Source organism: Bos grunniens, chromosome 2 (genome assembly GCF_055505025.1).
Source record: "Bos grunniens cultivar Pamir isolate PY7600 chromosome 2, Bosgru_T2T1.0, whole genome shotgun sequence".
In the NCBI taxonomy this organism is placed as follows: domain Eukaryota; kingdom Metazoa; phylum Chordata; class Mammalia; order Artiodactyla; family Bovidae; genus Bos; species Bos grunniens.
In genome coordinates this window covers 109,857,596-109,876,402 of record NC_141166.1, presented here as the reverse complement: position 1 = coordinate 109,876,402, position 18,807 = coordinate 109,857,596, and the positions used below count along the sequence as shown (strand labels likewise).

General features: G+C 43.3%; 1 protein-coding gene across 2 annotated transcripts in view; it reads left to right on the top strand.

Moving 5' to 3' along the window:
* Positions 1 to 18,087, top strand: part of LRP2 (LDL receptor related protein 2) — a 176,263-nt gene extending 158,176 nt beyond the window's left edge. Inside the window, exons 67-79 of one of the 2 annotated variants that reach the window (XM_086370868.1) lie at positions 401 to 566; positions 2,120 to 2,248; positions 3,498 to 3,718; positions 4,488 to 4,664; positions 6,152 to 6,271; positions 7,959 to 8,049; positions 8,956 to 9,023; positions 9,212 to 9,329; positions 9,812 to 9,938; positions 11,178 to 11,285; positions 12,306 to 12,410; positions 16,344 to 16,415; positions 16,591 to 18,087. In XM_086370868.1, coding sequence (XP_086226994.1) covers positions 401 to 566; positions 2,120 to 2,248; positions 3,498 to 3,718; positions 4,488 to 4,664; positions 6,152 to 6,271; positions 7,959 to 8,049; positions 8,956 to 9,023; positions 9,212 to 9,329; positions 9,812 to 9,938; positions 11,178 to 11,285; positions 12,306 to 12,410; positions 16,344 to 16,415; positions 16,591 to 16,752 — 1,664 coding nt within the window. In that variant the 3' untranslated portion in view covers positions 16,753 to 18,087. The remainder of the gene's footprint in view (positions 1 to 400; positions 567 to 2,119; positions 2,249 to 3,497; positions 3,719 to 4,487; positions 4,665 to 6,151; positions 6,272 to 7,958; positions 8,050 to 8,955; positions 9,024 to 9,211; positions 9,330 to 9,811; positions 9,939 to 11,177; positions 11,286 to 12,305; positions 12,411 to 16,343; positions 16,416 to 16,590) is intronic. The other variant, XM_086370871.1, reaches the window with a different exon arrangement.
* The last annotated feature ends 720 nt before the right edge of the window (positions 18,088 to 18,807 follow it).

Here is an 18,807-nt window from a genome sequence, read left to right as displayed (position 1 = left end):
AATAAGACTTTTCTTCTACACAGCTTCATTATTGCCAGTATGGACTTAAACTCGTAACAATTTGCCTCTAGTTAATCTATATATTCTTTTTTTGAAACTAGAACATGATCTTAATGAGGGTAAACAGGCTCTTGGCTGAAATATATTTTAATGAATTACCGTTCAATGCTGCTGACTAATTATCAGTAGGTTATCAGTTAAAGCTTTTATAGCTAGAATGTCAAGTATGATAGATTTTTGAGGTTTGATCATAGTGGTTTCATTGCACTATTAGTATTACAGGAACACTGAGGAAGCAGAGACATCAATGAATGAACAGTACTTCACCTGATTAGACTCCAGTTCTTCCCTTACCTGATGCTGGTTACACGCACCTGATCGCTGTGTCTCACCTCTGCAGGTGTTGTATATTACACTGTGCTAGGGGAGGGCTCTAATTCCGGTGCTATCAAACGTGCCTACATTCCCAACTTTGAATCTGGAAGCAATAATCCTGTGATGGAAATTAACCTGGACCTGAAATACATAGTGCAGCCTGATGGATTGGCAGTGGACTGGGTTGGAAGGTAAGTTTAGCTTCATTTCCCTCTGCCTTTTCTACTCTTCTGGCCAGAGCTCCCCTCTGCTCAGCTTGGCACATGAATTGAATTGACCCAGATTATGGGTGCACTCAGCCTCAGGGCAGCTGAGTGATACCTGGACTTACTCGCATCCCAGCATCTACCTCTGCTTACCCAGTGGGGTGATGGGGTAAACTTTATCACTTCCTGTATTCTGTGTGCCTCAAAAATGTGGGGAAAGCCCCAAGGTCAAGATTTTATATTCTATCTAGGAGAGCATTTTTGTCAACAGAATTCTGGATTCCAAAATGAACTTTCAGTATGGCAGCACTGCTCATTTGGTGAAGAAATGGGACAGCCTTGCATTCTACCAGCAAAGCAGTTGAGACGAAACACTTTTCCTGATGCTGATTATTTTGAGGAGGAACAGTCCAAGCGTTGTGTTCCTAGCAGGCTGTGTTGTCTGAACAGATCGGAAGTTTGACTTTCCTGTTTAAGCTTTGGGTTTGAGCTAATAGGGGTGTTCTTCTAGAACTTCAGGAACCAGAGCCAATTTAAATGATGTCTAAATAAGAACCTTAAGTAGGTTTATCATCAGATAGATTCACGAGAGGCAAACTGATGTGGAAGAAACCTTCTTCAAGGAAGAGCCTTGGGTTGGAATAACATTTACGGGAAAGTAACTACATTACAATCAGAACTCAATCATTATGTCCTTCTAATGAAGTAGTAGTGTAAAATGTTTGTTGCCCTCTGAGACAACAGAGAGTCATCTGTAGTATTAATTTTCACCTCTTCACATACTTGTCTAGTACTCCTGGAAGACTTGCGCATCTTTGCAGAAGTTAGGCAAGTCCCACTGTACTTGCAGGATAACAGGAGACTCATTTCAGCAACTCCTGTCAGGAAACAAGACCTCAGAGACTCATGAACTGGCACCTCTAGACTTTAGCACCTCCTTCTGAAAACCAGCCTGGCAATGGCAGATCTTTCTTCTTGTTTTCCCTCTTTTCAGCCTTAATGAATGAGTGAATTTAAGAAAGTACTGCAGCTCTTTCTGCTTGAGACTGAGACCTGAAGCCCGAAGAATAAGGGCAGGGTGGCTTTGCTGAGTTTGCTATTTTGAGTGTCTGTTTCCACTCATCCTTGAAGCTGATGCCAGATTCCTAATGATGATGATGGACTCTTGGCTGAGGAGGAAGCTGACTCACAGGCAGTCAGAACGAAAGGCCCACAGAGCCTCACGACCCCTACCTAGAAGCAGTTGTCTCGTAATCATGCCAGGTGTGAGGGTCACCATCGTTACCCGTCCTGGCTGATAACCGCTGCTTCACTGAATAGCCCCTTCACCCCACACCCCATCACTTGTAACTTCCCTCACATGTCCCCTTGGCTGAAGAGACTGGGGCATTCCTGAGAGACAGAGGCTGTGCTCTTATCACTGGTGTCTGAGTAGCTGTTTTGCTGGCCAGAACTTCCACACTAAATGCTCTGGTCTTCACACCTCCACCCCGGAAGTTCATTCTAGACTTTTCAGTTGTTTGTCTCTCTAAATTCAGGCATATTTACTGGTCAGATGCCAGGAGACAACGGATTGAAGTGGCTGAACTTGATGGAAGGTACAGAAAGTGGCTGATTTCCACTGAACTGGGTCAACCAGCTGCAATAGTTGTGAATCCCAAGCTAGGGTAAGTACTTGAAGGGGTCCTTAATGTGCAATATTTTCCACTGGGTTCTCAAAAAAATTATTTTCAATAATTTTCAATTATTCCCAATTGTACTGAAGTTGTCCTTGGACTTTTTTGAGCGGCAGCTATGACTGTTTTCAAGAACTATAATATGTTTAAAGGATCAAACAGGCTTCAGTAGACAGACACTGCATATGGGGAAGGGTTTAGCCACATTTTCAACACTGCGGTTTGTCTAAAATCCACACATTTCTCAGTAGTATTTAGGGATTGGGCAACACCTGATGATTGGTTTAGACTCGAGATTGCAAAGTGGTTGGTGGCTGATGGGCTAAACATGGCCCGTATACTTATTGGACTTGAACTTCAGAGCTTTAAGTAAATGTAGTTGATAGCATTAGATATTTAAAAGATGATTTATTTATTTATTGGCTGCATCAGGTCTTAGTTTCAGCACGTGGGCTTTTTGTTGCAATTTGAGGGTTTCTTTAAAGTTGCAGGTCACAGGCTTAGCTCCTCTGAAGTATTTGGAATCTTAGTTCCCCAACCAGGGATGGAATCCAAGTCCCGCCTGCATTGGAAGGTGGGTTCTTAACCACTGGACCACCAGGAAAGTCCTGATAACATTAAAATTAAAAAAATATATATTTGTATTTCTGGTTTGAAAAATCAGAATAACTGGTAACCTTACGTGGATATGCTTTCCTTGACACAGCATTGCCTGGAACTCTTAGGCTAGGGCTTGGCTTAATGTGGTCTTTGCCCATCACCCTACATTCACAGCTGCCCTGACCATCCATTTATCTTGCCTGATCCTTTCTAGGTACTTAACGTGGTGCAATCCTTGGTTTACTCAGTTCTTCTACAATCAAGTATAATTGGCTGCAAAGGAATACATTTTCAAAGAGTTAGGATGAGGAAAGGAATCTTTTATTTTTTTTTACTCAGATACATTCCAAACACAGGATTGTGCCTTCTTATACAGTGGCCATTCAAGAAACAGCCTTTGTGATTATATATATTGAAGGGTCTGGATATATATCCTAGGACAGGACTGTCCAGGTTGTATTTGGAATGTGCAGTTCTCATGAAGGAGAGCTCACAGATGCACCCGCTCTCCCCTGTCTCCCTGTCTCTCCCTGTCCCATGTAGATATAAAAGCAGCATCCTTTAGGACCCAGGCCTCTTTGAAAATCAGTTGGTTTTTCCACCTGATGAAATGCTACCACGAGGAAACCTTCTGTTACAGGTTTATGTACTGGACTGACTGGGGCGAAAATCCTAAAATCGAGTCCGCTTGGATGGATGGGCAGCGTCGGAAAGTCTTGGTTCAGGAGGACCTCGGTTGGCCAACAGGCCTCTGTATAGATTATATGAATGGTGACCGGATCTACTGGAGTGACCTCAAGGACAACATTGTTGAAACCATCAAATATGATGGAACCGATAGGAGAATTGTGGTAACTTCAGGTTAGAAATTTCACTTTCAATTTCCTATATTAATTAATGTGTTTCCAGTCTCTTTGCTCCCCTTTTCCCAAGAAGTAATCCTAATCTTAGGAGATGGTTTATATAGTTTCTTATATACTTTCCATTCTACCCAGCTCCCATCTGCTGATTCAAATGCAAATGAACCTGTTAGGAGTTCTTTCTTGTATCATAAAAAAAACTGCTCTCGGCATCAGATGTTAAAATAACCATTTCTTGTTAGGTTGCCCTGATAGAGGTGAGGATCCTGTGTTACAGTGGTTATATCCAGGTCTAATTCCTTCTAGATACATTCATTTTTAACATGCTAAATTGCCTTTTATGCAAGACTGGAAACATTTAGAAGAGTAGCATTTTGTTTTCTTGCCTAAATTCTACAGACCTGAAAAATCCAGCATGTATCAAGTTTTCCTGATAAGTGGTATCTTATGTCTAAGGAAAAAAAAATTCTCTGCCATACAACTTGTTTTCTAAAAGTAAAATAAAATCAGCAACTTGAAAGTGAGCGAGTCCCCTATAATTGGTGTCAGCCTGTAGGCATTGGTCCAATATAATTTCTGTTATCTTGATCTCCTGGCGTGGCACACTTTCCTGGCCATGTGTACAGAGAATCTACGGATGTTGCTGGAATTTTAAGGTGTTGCCTTAGAGGTTGATCTGAGCAGCTTGACTTCCAACCTAGAAGTGGAGCTTGGGTATCTTCTTTTCAATAACCTTGTTTTGTTTTTGCTTTTTCCCTGTGGGTGAACAGCGGTGAACCCTTATAGTCTGGACATCTTTGAGAGCCAGTTATACTGGACATCTAAGGATAAGGGAGAAGTGTGGATCCAAGATAAATTTGGGCGAAACAAGAAAGAGAAATTGCTGACAGTGAACCCTTGGCTTACTCAAGTTCGAGTCTTCCATCAACGGAAATATAATCATTCAGGTAGTCACAAACCTTATTTCAAATTAATGGCTATAGTCTTTCTGGAAAATGGTGGTGGATAATAATAGCTGACCTCCCTGTGCCTGAAACATGCATGTGTGTGTATTTTAATCATTTTGAGGAGAGAAAGATAAAATTGGAGACAAAATGAAATGATGCACATCATCAGCAGATATGAAGTAAAAATCCTTCAGTCCTTGTTGCTTGCAGTGTGGGAATGTCTTCTTAAGCCACAGAATCCGGTATGGGTTAGACCCCTGATAAATGTAAGTGGAGTTTACAAGTCACATAATAATAGGTTTCCTGGACATCAGAAGTCTTACCCACTCTTAACAATTGCAAGGTCAGGCTAGTCAAGTCATCCTGAGCTAGGCAAGCCTTAGCTTAAAGCTTGAAGGATGCCTTTTTACATTCTCCCTCCTTCTTTTCTTAGTTCTGGGTCCTGCTTCTTCAGGTGGTGGTGGTTGTTTTGTTGCTAAGTTGTGTCTGACTCTTTGTGACCCTATGGACTGTACCCCATCGGGCTCCTCTGGCCATGGGGCTTCCCAGGGCAAGAATACTGGAGTGGGTTGCCATTTCCTTCTCAGAGAGATCTTCCTGACCCAGGGATCAAACCCATCTCCTGCATTGCAGGCAGACCAAGGGGGATGTTTTCTAATTCATCCTTCATCACTGTGTGGAGTAACGTGAAAGGGAAAGGACATTTTTGAAGTGAGGAAAGGAACTAGAAATCTGCCCAAGTCACCCAAGCAGTAGATAAGCTTTAAACCCAGAGATGATTTTTAAACTTTATTCCATTCAACCCAAAGCTCAGCATTTTTCTATTCTGGTCCATTTGTCAGTAAACCCAGTTCCAGCTCAAATTCTATGGCTCTGTGTGAGCTGCATCCCAATTCTGGATTTCTGTGACAGGGCCTCAGTAATTGTAATAAAGGTGATGCTGTTAATCAGAGCTCTAAATTCCCTAACCTTGCAAATAATGAAACTGAAGCCCAGAAGAAAAACTTGTCTTTGGAGAGCAGGGGTGAAAAATCACATCCACTGTATGCTTTGGCTGGACTACACTTTTGGATCCATCCAGATTTGGATATTGACACGTCTGGATATAATAGTGGGGTCTTACTGACCTTTTGAAATATCTCAGATTGCTTAGTGCTGATTGACTTTTGCAGTCATGTGGTGAACCAGGCAGACACCCACCATCCAGACTTGCCAGGGCCATAGGGGAGATAAATGATGCCACTAGAAAATGTGAGGGGCACAAAAGTGGGGTGGAGGGCACAGGGAGGGACAGTGCCATGCTGGTGAGGTAGCAGGGGAGGGTAGTGTAAAGGGGGTGAGTTGTCAGGTGTCACGTGACCTAAAGGTATCAGGATGCTGCCTGAGCTCAGATGTCGCCTGGCCACAACTCAGCAGATGGACATGTCCCTGGTTGGAGCATTCATCCCCTCCTCAGAAACTAATCGCTGTTCTCATTTGCTTTCCAGTGCCCAATCGCTGTAAGGATGTCTGCAGCCACTTATGCCTTCTGAGACCTAAGGGATACACCTGCGCCTGTCCCCAAGGCTCCAGATTTCTAGAAGGGAGCGTCACAGTGTGTGATGCAGGTAGGAATGCTGCCTGGGCAGCCGTGGGGGCTAGGGGGAGCTCCTTTGCCATCTTTAGTAGAGTCCCTTACCTAGGCTTCACCTTTTTCAGGAGCCTGAAGAGTCCCTGGGTACTGGTCTCTTGCAGAAGAGAGTGGGGGTGGCTGGAAGGAAGGATGGGAGATCTGGAAACTATGAACAGAGCTGAGTGGGACTGAAGGGGCCAAACGGAACTTGTGTCCCTGTGATTTCTGAGGATTGTTTGCCAAAATCTGTAGAGATTTACATCCAGTACCCCTAAATCGACTGTTAGGTTGTCTTATAAAGACATTTTGAAGAGTGACTTTTCTATAAGGCCTCATCCTCCTCAATCTGCCCCATACTGGATCCCAGTCACCCCAGAATCTATTCAGCCTTACTGGGAGTTCCTCAAAGTGGAGAACCAGGCTCCAGAGGTTGTGAGGTGATGCTTATCCTGTACGGAGGGGAGACATAGAGAGAGTTCACTCTTTTTCCCGTTTGCTCATTTCAAAGTTTTGACAACTGAAAAAAGGCCACGTTTTAAAATGTACTTTATGCTGTTGACAGATGGAAGCTGAAATAAGTAAGCAGTGGTTTAATTCTCATCCCAAATGCTATAGATGACCTATTCTTGGCAAGACCTTTCTTCAGTGACTTTATTAAGGAATTAAAAAGCCATATAGTAACTAGTTAGTGTCCCTAACTAGTATCCAGTGCTTGATAAGGATGATAGGAACATCATCTTGTTCACTGCTGCTGCTGCTAAGTCGCTTCAGTCGTGTCCGACTCTGTGCAACTCCATAGATGGCAGCCCACCAGGCTCCCCTGTCCTGGGATTCTCCAGGCAAGAACACTGGAGTGTGTTGCCATTTCCTGCTCCAATGCATGAAAGTGAAAAGTGAAAGTGAAGTCGCGCAGTCGTGTCTAACTCTAGCCGCCCGTTTTATGGCTCACATTCTGGGGAAATGAAGAGACATAACCATGTTCTGCCGCCAGAGGGAGCAAGCAGTGAAACAAGCCCCCACCTGTTGACTCTTCCCAATCAGGCTGAAAAGTTGCAGGTTTAGAGAACGAACTCAGCAAGTAACTGCCCCTTCTGCTCTCTCTATCCCCACTCTGTCCCAGTGCTACTGGGGAAGTATTTGCAAGATTACGATCTTTAGCAAGGGTAATTTTGAAGGTCTTAAAAAAATATCTCCCATCAGCTATCAAGTATCTATTGATCTGTGTGTGTGTCTGTTTATTGATCAATGGATTGCTGATGCTTCAAAGTCTTTAGTGGATGTTTCAGGGTATGCCTAAATTGAGCTCTTGATTTAACTGGGTTCAAAAAGAAGCATTCTGAAAACCTCAAATGAAATGTGAATGTCCTAAGAGATTTACCACAATGTTCTTTTTAACTATTAGTGCGTATTTTCAGGAGTCTAGTATCGCTCCACTATTTTGGAGGGGGGCTGCTATAAACTGCCTTTTTTTCCCCTATCAAATATATGTTAGTCCCCAAGACCTTATTGATAAAGGAGTTCATCTGACTTAAGGGTGAGGTATCATTTTGATAGAGAGGATAATCAGCTGCCCCACTCCATTCACTCCCTACTCCAGCTTGGGCTGAAACAAGTTTGCAGGTTGGTGGGGGGCTCTGCTGAGTGTGGCTGACTCACACATGTGTGACTTCCTCCTTCTGCAGCCATTGTAGGTGCTGTCAGCATGCCCCCTCCATGCAGGTGTATGAACAGAGGAAGCTGCTATTTTGATGAGAATAACCTCCCCAAATGCAAGTAAGTCTGAATGCTGAGGTCTGAGCTGTAGGTCTTACCCCTTCTGGGGGGAAGTTGAGACCCTTAAAAACAAGCACAAGAGCCTTGTCAGTTTTCATATCATAAGCAGCTTGCCCTCCAGTGGGGGAGTCCACGGAGAACTAAGGCAGTACTTCTCAAAGTATCATGTACATTAGAATCACCTAGGGCTTTGGAAAAAAATGCCCATCTCATTCACAGGGATCCTGCATTTCTAAGTCCTGGTGGGGGTGGGGGGGGGAAGTGAAAGTGAAAGTCTCACCGTTGTGTCCAACTCTTTGGGACCCCATGAACTATACAGTCCGTGGAATTCTCCAGGCCAGACCACTGGAGTGGGTAGCCTATCCCTTCTCCGGGGGATCTTCCAGACCCAGGAATCGAACCGGGGTCTCCTGCATTGCAGGCGGGTTCTTTACCAGCTGAGCTACCAGGGAAGCCCCGCTCCTGGGGGGATGCCACAGAATTGTGTGCCCCATTCTGGGGAGCAAGCAGTTAGAGAAATGACAACCCAATTTTCCTCCTCACCTGGAATTGCCAATTTTAACTGTGGGAGAGCAGCCATTAGCAGAGCTGCTTCAGTGCCAAGCTCTCCAGAGGAAGAGACTCGGCTTAAGATTTGGAAAGCAGAAAATTATCAAGAAAGCTCTTCACATGGTGCACAAAGGTATTTCATGAAAGCATGTCCAAGGAAAGAACACGATGAAGGTTTCCGGGTTTACTCTCCAAGGAAGAATTCCATAGGTTAGAGAAGACACCAATAGGTCAGTTTGATGAGTCTGACTCCGTAGATGGCCCAGCTGTTCCCTGTGAAAGTGAATTTCCATCTTCAGATTACAGTCGAAACCTAAGGAAGCAACAGCTCGTGAATGGTTCTTCCTTTCCTTTCAGGTGTTCTAGTGGCTACGTGGGAGAATATTGTGAAATGGGGCTTTCCCAAGGCGTTCCTCCAGGAACAAGTAAGTTTTAAGGATAATGAGGGGTCTGGGAATGCATCATGCTCCCTCAGTTGCGTGCTGTCTATAATCTGTTTAACTCAGTTTTGGAAGAAGTAAAGGTTCTAGTCCCCAGCCCCTGCTGCTCAGCCAGCTCACTCTTTTCCTTCTTCTCCTGTTCATACATTTCCTTCTTCTTCCCTCTTCGGCAGCGGCGTCCGTGCTATTGACAGTCATCTTGATCGTCATAATTGCTGCTTTAGCCGCTTTAGGATTTCTCCACTATCGGAAAACTGGCTCCATTTTGCCTTCTCTGCCAAAGCTGTCAAGGTCAGTTTCATTATGTGGAATATTGATTTTAGAAATCTGGATGATCTGTAAGCACGTGAATAACTGAATTCTTCTTTTTTAAATTAAAAATCATCCTAGAGTGTTCAGCTACTCTGCAGAAGCAAAAGATGCTGAACTGAAAGCAGTCACTTCTTTGATTGCTTCCCTGAAGCCTGAGTACAAATCACATTTTAGAGTGTAAATGGCTGTGTCGACCAGGTTACACTGGAGAACAATATCGGCTGTATGAAGGGCCAGGCTTTCTTTCCCCTAGTGCCCTCTCCTGGTTCTTAAGCACTCAGGAATGTGCTTGAACACTTCTGGGTGACCAAGGGAATTTACTCCTGTACATGATGTGTAAATTCAAAAGTGGGATTCAAGCCTTTCAATTAAGTGAGAGTTAGCTAGGAAACTAGCTAGACAATTATTGCAAAAGATTAAAAAAAGAAACAAAAAACAAGACACTGATTATTTCTTTTCAGCTTAAGCCATCTCAAATCCTCTGAAAATGGAAATGGGGTGACCTTCAGATCAGGGGATGATGTGAACATGGATATTGGAGTAACTGGTTTTGGGCCCGAGTCTGCTATTGACAGATCGCTGGCGATGGTGAGTGTGGTTACAAAATGACTATTTGAAGGTTAGCATTTTCACTGTTTTATCAAAGAAATACTTAAGAAAAATATATTTATTTATTTATTTGGGCGCATCGGGCTGCAGCATGCGGGATCTTCACTGTGGCACATGGACTCTCCAGTTGAGGCCCATGGGCTCAGTAGTTGAGGTACCTGGGCTTAGTTGCCCTTCAGCACGTGGATCTTAGTTCCCCAATTAGGGATTGAACCTATTCCTTGCATCACAACGTGGATTCTTAACTGCTAGACCACCTGGGAAGTCCCAAGAAACCCTTTTTATAAAGAATAAAATTCAGCTACTAAAAAAAAAAAAATTAAATACACTATGCCCCTCGGAAGAAAGTCTTCGCTCTACAAAGTTAGGAAACACTGAGCTTGTTGCAGAAATGTGTCTAAAAACATTAGTAATGAAATTGAAATGAACCCCTGAGCTAAAAGTAAGTCACACTGTTGACCTGGAATCATGCCCAGTTTTAAGTTTAATTGAAATCTTAAAACAATCTATGTTTTGGGGAAACGGGAGAGCGACCATGATATTCTGTCTTTATTTGATGACTTTTTATATGTTAAAGGAAGAGGCAGGGAGATACATGTTGCCTATTTTCCCACCGAGGTAGTGTTGGGATAAACATGGTTTTTGAGTCAGTGGTTGGTTCAAATCCCAGCTCTGCCAGCTTCTAAGAATGTGATAGAAGCATGGAGGTTGAACTTTCTGTGCCCGTCTGTAGAGTGATCCCTCCTGTGAGGACCAGATACTTTATGGGTGGACTAGGATCCGTGCAGTGTTCACATTTGGAGATGGGAAGCCATTCTCAGCGTTCTGCCTCTCCCCTCCCCCGATCTTTCTTTTTTGTCCCTGCCTAAAAGTGCAGTGTTATCCATTCTGCTTTCCCCTTCTGCCTCTTCTCTTTGCTTCTCTTCCACCTCCCACCCTTCTATGTCCAAAGCCAACCCGCAAGTGGCTTTGCCTTAAGGACCCATAGAGTGCTCAGAAACGGGAAGAGTATTTTTGTTTCCCTGAGCTGATGAGTTAGAGCATTTATGTCGCTTTACACAGTGTTTGCCATAGGGAGGTCTTGTGTCTCTGCTGGCTTTTCTTTTCATCTTTTGGGGTCAGTTCGGCAAAGCACCTAACATACCTCCTGTAAGGAGTGCATCTTCTGCTGTGTGTGAACCAGGTTTGCATGGTATAATCCTTTTTTTCCTTCATCAGAATGAGCATTTTGCCGCAGACTTCGGGAAGTCGCCCATAATATTTGAGAACCCGACATACTCCTCCAAGGACACTGCTATCACAGTGGCTCAGCCAACAACAGCCCCGGTGAGAAACCACAGTCCTTTCTGTCAGGTGCTGCTGCTGTTGAGTCTTGTTCTTTGGAATAATGTGCCTTTAGCATCCTCCCGGCCTTCCCTCCTTGGAAGGAAGCACGGTGGTCCCTTCCTCAGCTTCATGCTCTGCAGTCACAGGATTGGCCAAAGGACAGAAGGCCTGAAAACAATCAGAATCTTGGGTTTTGGCCACCATTCTGGGGGTGCCAACCAAGAGCAGTTTTCATCCTGAGTAGCAGAGCAAGAGGTCTGAGTGCATTCAGTGGCAGACACAGGGCCTGGCACACACAGGTGCTTTGTAAATATCTGTGAGCTGAGTGAGTGGACAGTCCTCAGGCCGTTATGCAGAGGCCTGGGGGACTGGGCACACACTGTGTCTGGTCCTTACTGGTATCATGAGAGTGTAATTTGAGGTGACTTCCCTGCTCGCCTTTCTCATACTTTTCTGGAAAGTGCAGAGGTCTCTGAGGTTGGTAGACAGATACCAAAACTTCCTTTGGTACAGTCCTATTACTCACTTATCTTTGAGAGGAACAGAGAGATAAATTAGACAGATGGATGGAGGGACATTTCTTCACTGGGTCCGGATCAGCAGACCCAATGCCACTGCCGGTACCTGTCAATTTTCAGCTAGCCCGTCTTCCTCGTGTCTGAACCACTAGAGCTAAGCTTCTTTTGCATCAGGAGATACAGTACATTTTAGTATGACAGAAATAGAGTGTGACCAGTAATGAGTGGTCCCAAGAATATTCGTGGTCCCAAGAATATTCTATCTCATGCCTGATTCTCCCAAGAACCAGGCATGAGATAGACAGCTTAGTCGTTGGCACTCCTGATTTGGGGGAGATGAGAGTGATGTTTATTCACGGACCAGAGGGTCGTTTTCATATAATAAAAATGGTGCCTGATCATATTTGTACAGGAGCAAGGTGGTAAGCAGAATCAAAGAGTTGATAAACTTTACAGCAAAAATTCTTTCAAAACTGAATACTGGCCTTCAATATGCACACAGGTAACTGAATCTGCAACAGTGTATAACAAAAACTATGGAAGCCCCATAAACCCTGCTGAACTAGTTACAGACACAAAGCCAACTTCCTCAAGTGATGAAACTCAGGTAACAGTGACTGGAATGATAATGGGATTTGGGAAGGACTTTGGAATTGCTGGGTTTATTAATCCTAGGCAAACTAGAGAGACCGTGATAGGCTCACAGATCCCAAGATGTGTAGACAATTAGTAAAGATGATTTTAAAAATAATAAATTGAAAACATTCTACTGAGTAAAGCTACATTGTAACATTGAGTTGGGAATGATGTTCCTTGTGACACAAAGCAGGAAAGAAGGGTGGCATACTTCTGAACCCAGCCTCTTCAAATCAGAGGCATTTAGTTTGAGATAGCAACTTAAAATGCATAAAGACCTCACTGTGTCGATGATACATATAGAGAACCTTTTCCTTTCCTGTGCAGTGCAGTTTTTCCGCTGTGTATGTCTTTGTTCCCTTAAGAACGCGTGTTGCGTTTACTCTACTGTTGTTACTGATGTTCACCACTTGGTGGCACTAGTCTACACTCGCTCGATCTTTCCATCTAACATCATTGTCCTCAATGTGCCAGGCGCAGAGTTTAATACCGAAGAGTAAAAGAAAAAAAAAAAAGAACACTAGATGGAGCTTCTCTATCTTGTCTGCAGACCCTTTGAAATTTGTGAACTATGTGGTCTACAAAGAGAAATTCAATAAATTTGATACAAAGCTTTACATGAATGGATAATATATCATTAGTTTTAATAGACACTTAAGAAGAAGCTATTTCAGATATAGCTGTTTGATTCTGGGCAACTATTTTACCTCTGGGCACTAGAGTCCTTAGTATTACTCACTGGGGGCACCATTGGCATCTTGGGTTGGGCAGTCCGTTATGGCACAAAACTATGCTCCACGTTGCTGGACATCCTAGTATTCCTGGCCCCTGTCCACTGAGTGCCAGGAGTTTCTCCAGTGCGTTGTGACCCCTGCCCTCCCCTCAGCCCCTAAACATACACTCCCCATTGAAAACAGTAGGATCTGGGATGTTCTAAGGTCCTATGACTTTTGTTAAGTAATATAAAGGAACTAAAGCCCAAAGGTAGTTAGAAATCTTACCATTTTCTAGAATAACCCCTGTTCTCAAATTGCATAATCTATAAACAAAATTAGTGTCTGCAAAGTCATGTTGGATTCTCAGCACTGGTTCCTGTTCTGCTCTTTCAGGTCAAAATAAGAGTTGAACTAAATTGATGCTAACGAGGAGAGCTTATAACAAAGGTGCCTTTGTCTACCTTTTCATCTTTCATTTACTAATTCCTTCTTACACACACACATACACAGACAAATGTAGTCTTAGGAATTTCCACTTTCATTTTTTGATATTTCATATTTTCATATTTTCTTTAAGCTACATTGAAAAGTTTATTTTGCAGACTACTTTTTCCACAGACACCAGAATACCTAAATGTCACACGTTGGTTCCCCGTCTGACTCGGCCCCGCGGCAGTGCCAGATCTACATTCTATCCTCAAGTCCAGTGATCCCCTTCTTTCAACAGAGCTCTCTCCCAGCTGAGCAGGAAGGGGAATGTGATGGGGATTCTGCAACCTCTGCCCTGCATGACAGTCATCAGAAACACTGAGAGACTCTCTCAAGTAGAGCAGACCTTTACCGGTTGCAGTCCTTTTTTCCCTCATTTCCGTCTTTGCAATACACTAGCTCTTCCTCCTTTTTTCTTTTTTTAATCAGTTGAGGCTGAGGCCCTCTAAGGTCTGTCCTCCATGGTATGTCCATAGATTTTTCTATGACCTTTGCCTCCTGGGAACTAAGATAACAGCCAGAGTGGCTTAAAGCAGTAGAAGCCCTTGGCTAGGATGACCTTAGGTTGACATTAATGTGCCAGAGAGGCTTACATTTTTCTCTTTCATGACTCGAAAAAATGAACTCCTATGGTTTAGTTCTGTCATTTTCAAAAGTTGTGTTGACACGCATTGGACTTCCCAAGAGGATAACAGTGAAAATCAACACTGCTTCTCTTGTTAGTAATTACTCAAGTCCATGGGGCCATTCCACACTGAAGCAATGAGTTTGGGCCTTCCTCATTAACGGTAGGTTTCTAGAGGCCGGGCTTTGACCTGAGTATCTCCATCTTCCCCTTGGTGGTGGCTGTGTGCTGAGGAGGTGCTCAATTAAATGTGAGTGAATGCTTTCTTCTACTTCTGTATTCACATGCTCTCTAGTCCTTCACGTGTTGGCCCCCTACTTTCAGAGAACAGGAGACACTTCATAAAACACACATGCTACCTTAGCGACCTGCAGGAGGGCATGGTCTATTCCCCAGTCTCCTGTTCTCTTGTCTCCTGCCAGCTGGAGATGGCCAGAGCCATGGCCAGCACTCTACCATGGACAGCTTTTCTGTAAGACATGGGTCGTTCATCATAGTCCAGGCTGATTTCTCTTTGGGTTCTTTAGTTTTGAGGCCTCTGAATCCTAGAGGCATTGCCTGCTCCTCTACCTACAATTTAGTTCAGTGATTTTGCTGAGACCCCCTTTCCTCATCTGCAAAATAGATATAATCAGAGCCTTTGCCTTGCAGTCATTGGGAAGATTAAATCAGAAATGTGCAAGACTCTTAGAATAGTCCCTGACACATAGTAAGCACTCAATCAATGTTCTGTTCAGTTCAGTTCAGTCACTCAGTTGTGTCCGACTCTTTGCGACCCCATGAACCTCAGTATGCCAGGCCTCCCTATCCATCACCAATTCCTGGAGTCCACCCAAACTCATGTCCATTGAGTAGGTGATGCCATCCAACCATCTCATACTCTGTCATCCCCTTCTCCTCTTGCCCTCAATCTTTCCCAGCATCAGGGTCTTTTCAAATGAGTCACCTGTTCACATCAGGTGGCCAAAGTATTGGAGTTTCAGCTTCAACATCAGTCCTTCCAATGAACACCCAGAACTGATCTCCTTTAGGATGGACTGGTTGGATCTCCTTGCCATCCAAGGGACTCTCAAGAGTCTTCTCCAACACCACAGTTCAAAAGCATCAGTTCTTCAGGACTCAGCTTTCTTTATAGTCCAACTCTCACATCCATACATGACTACTGGAAAAACCATAGCCTTGACTAGATGGACTTTTGTTGGCAAAGTAATGTCTCTGCTTTTGAATATGCTATCTAGGTTGGTCATAACTTCCTTCCAAGGAGTAAGCGTCTTTTAATTTCATGGCTGCAGTCACCATCTGCAGTGATTTTGGAGACCCAAAAAATAAAGTCAGCCACTGTTTCCACTGTTTCCCCATCTATTTGCCATGAAGTGATGGGACTGGATGCCATGATCTTATTTTTCTAAATGTTGAGCTTTAAGCCAACTTTTTCACTCTCCTTTCACTTTCATCAAGAGGCTCTTTAGTTCTTCTTTGCTTTCTGCCATAAGGGTGGTGTCATCTGCATATCGCTTTCCAAGTGGCTGCATTTTTGTATTGTTTTGTGTTACTGTAGTTCATACTTTGGCTGTTAATTGTTGTTTTTATGTACTCTTTGTTCTGGGATCAGTTGGCACACCAGGAAAGCCCCTGTTACTTGTTTTCGTTATCATCATAATGGCAGGAGGAAATGGTGACAGGATATGGAATATGATGGAGTTGACCAAGGATCAATACGAGATGAGGGTTACAGTCTGGCTTGTTCCTTAAAGTTTCAGGCAGCCCCTGAAGAAATCTCTTGCCTGTCTCTGTCAAAACTTCTAGATTCTCAGGCACAGATTCTGTGAACTATACATTTCAGATCAAGCAAGTGTTTTGAAATTATTAGATGACAAGAGCCCAGAGTTTCAGTGACTCTTCAGGGCCCAACCATGGGAGAATTGAGCAATTTTCCTGCATGGGCTGGATCATGTGGTCCCAAGTTCCAAATTACTTTTTCCCTCTGTAAGAAGAAGTTTTAAAACCTAGGCTGGGGGCAAGAAACAAAAAATTCCATTACCGAAAGTTTTCTGTTTCCCTCTTTTTCGTTTAGCCAACAAAATGGAATATCTTCAAACGAAAACCGAAACAAAATACCAACTTTGAAAATCCATTCTATTCCGAGGTAATTGTTAACAATTTTTCTCAGCCCAGGCATTCTTTCTTAGCATTAACTTGCTAAATCAGGCATGCACTCAGATTATTCTGAGCAAATTGGCCACAATTTGTCTTCCCCACACAAAACCATTTTCCATCGTGTTGGAAATAAGTGACAGATTCTTGTTTCTTTGTGGTTTTAGATGGAGAATGAACCAAAGGTCGGTGCTGCTGTGACCCCACCTCCATCACCTTCTCCTCCTGCTAAGGTTTCTTGGAAAAAAGGCTCAACTCCAGGCTACAGTGCAACAGAAGACACATTTAAAGACACTGCAAATCTTGTGAGAGAAGACTCGGAGGCATAACTGTGCTGGCTATTTAGGGAATAATTAGAAATACACTTTTGCACATTTTTTTTTTTTTTTACAAACAGATGAAAGAAATTAACATTCAGTACTTTATTAAAAGAATATATTTCCCCCTCTGTACTCCTGTAGTTGGGAGTTTGTGGAAACAATGCCTTGTGTGTCTTTTTTACTCATCTCATATTTTTACAACTAATTACCACCTTGTACTATATGTATATCTTTGCACTGAAACTCTCTGAAGGTAATGCTATAAATATATTGTACATTTGTAAATTTTGGAAAGATTATCACATCATTAAATTTGCTAATGAAAGTATCTGCTGAATTGGTTGGTGATCATTACATTCAATGATCCACTGAAGAAAGGAATTGACTCGGGGCCTTTAGCAATATCAGAAGAGGCACCATCCTAAGACCCTATAGCATTATCAAGGAAGGGAATCCAGGCCCCATTCTTGGGTCTGTTTTCACACATCAGCACTTAGTGTTCAATTTGACCTGATGAATAGCATATCCATAGAGATGCAGATGATACAGAAGGTTGAAAAAACTAATTCAGTTCCACCCTTCTGCCTGTTGGCATTGTCCAACCAGAACTCTGTTTGCTATTATCTCCCGAGCTACCAAGTGAACATGTTTATGTTAATGTCTGAGAAAAAGCTCATGTCCTTAAGTCTAAGTATCCTGCAAAGAGTTTGTAATCTAGTCACATGAACTTGCATTTGATGGACCATAGGGTGATCAACACCCTTTCCTGGCATCTCAGGTGGTTGCCTACTCTAGAAACTGGAGCTGAATGAATGAAAAGCAAATCTGTCTTCATAAAGGAAGGTGCAAAGCAAATACCAGCAGAGCAAAGCCTCAGCTGGATTTTGTGTTTCTCTGTGTGAAAATTTTCCTTATAACGACTATTTATTTTCTCAGTTGAACATGAATAGAAAGGGAAACCATTTTTATTGAGCCTGGCTTAGATTCTTTAGCAAAATCGTACATTTATATCAGAATGTATTGCAGAGTCTAGCCTTTCTCCTGAATCTAGACTCTAGTCTCCACAGCCGGAACTGTGGCAAGAATACAGTTTCCACACTAGGTAGCATTCCCAGTTCTCTGTGCTAATAATGCACATTTTACAACAATGAATGAATGAGTGTATGAATGGACAGGTGGATGAATGAAACATGTACTACTGATGATTTTATTCCTGAGTTCTCAAAATATTTTTTGCTCATATTTTGAGTGTTTATTGTAATTATTTTGAAATGTACTTTGATTAGAAAAGCAAATGGAAATGATGCTGCTGAAAAATTTCTAATAAAGGTGTATTTTATCAGACTTCTTCTGTGTGCTTTAAAATTCCAGGTCATGAATTGGTTGTATTTTGCTGTGCATGGAGATTGGGACTTTGAGTGCTAGGCATCAGGGAACCAGGATTGCCTGGGGTTCAAGAAGGGAGGAGAAGGAAGAGGAATCCATGGGTCACTTAGCCCTGAAACTGGCCTGGAGCTGGGGAGCAGTGAACACAGGAGGATAAAGTGTAGGTTTCCACCTGAACTCTGGGAGGCAGCCCCCTCAGTTGCCTTAAAGGGTCATCCAACCCCCCTCCCCTTTCCTTCCCACCCTAGGACCCCAGCCAGTTGCCCGCTTTGGATCTGATGGTGATGGGAAGGCAGCAGCAAGGTCACAGCTGGAGAGGATTTTGTTCAGTCTGGTATTTGGGCTCCCATGGCATGTGTGAGCCATACCAGCCTGAAGTCAGAGTAAAAGGGAGTTCTAAAACAGTTGTGATTTCCAGCTTTGGTATTTGTCTTGGGCCTTAAGCTCAATAAGAAATAATCTGGGGAATTTAAAAAATGAGAATTAATTTCCTGCTCAGCTTCATTTCTGGGTCTCCCTTGGAAGGACCTAGAAAGCATGCTGCTGCGTGTCTGTTCTCTGCCATGTGAGCTGGCACTTGTGGTCAGACCATCAGTGGGTCGGTCATCCCTCCTTGGTTGGCTCTCCCAGCTGGGGTTGGCTGGGGTTGGCTCTGCCCCTGCTTTATTCTCTCCTGGA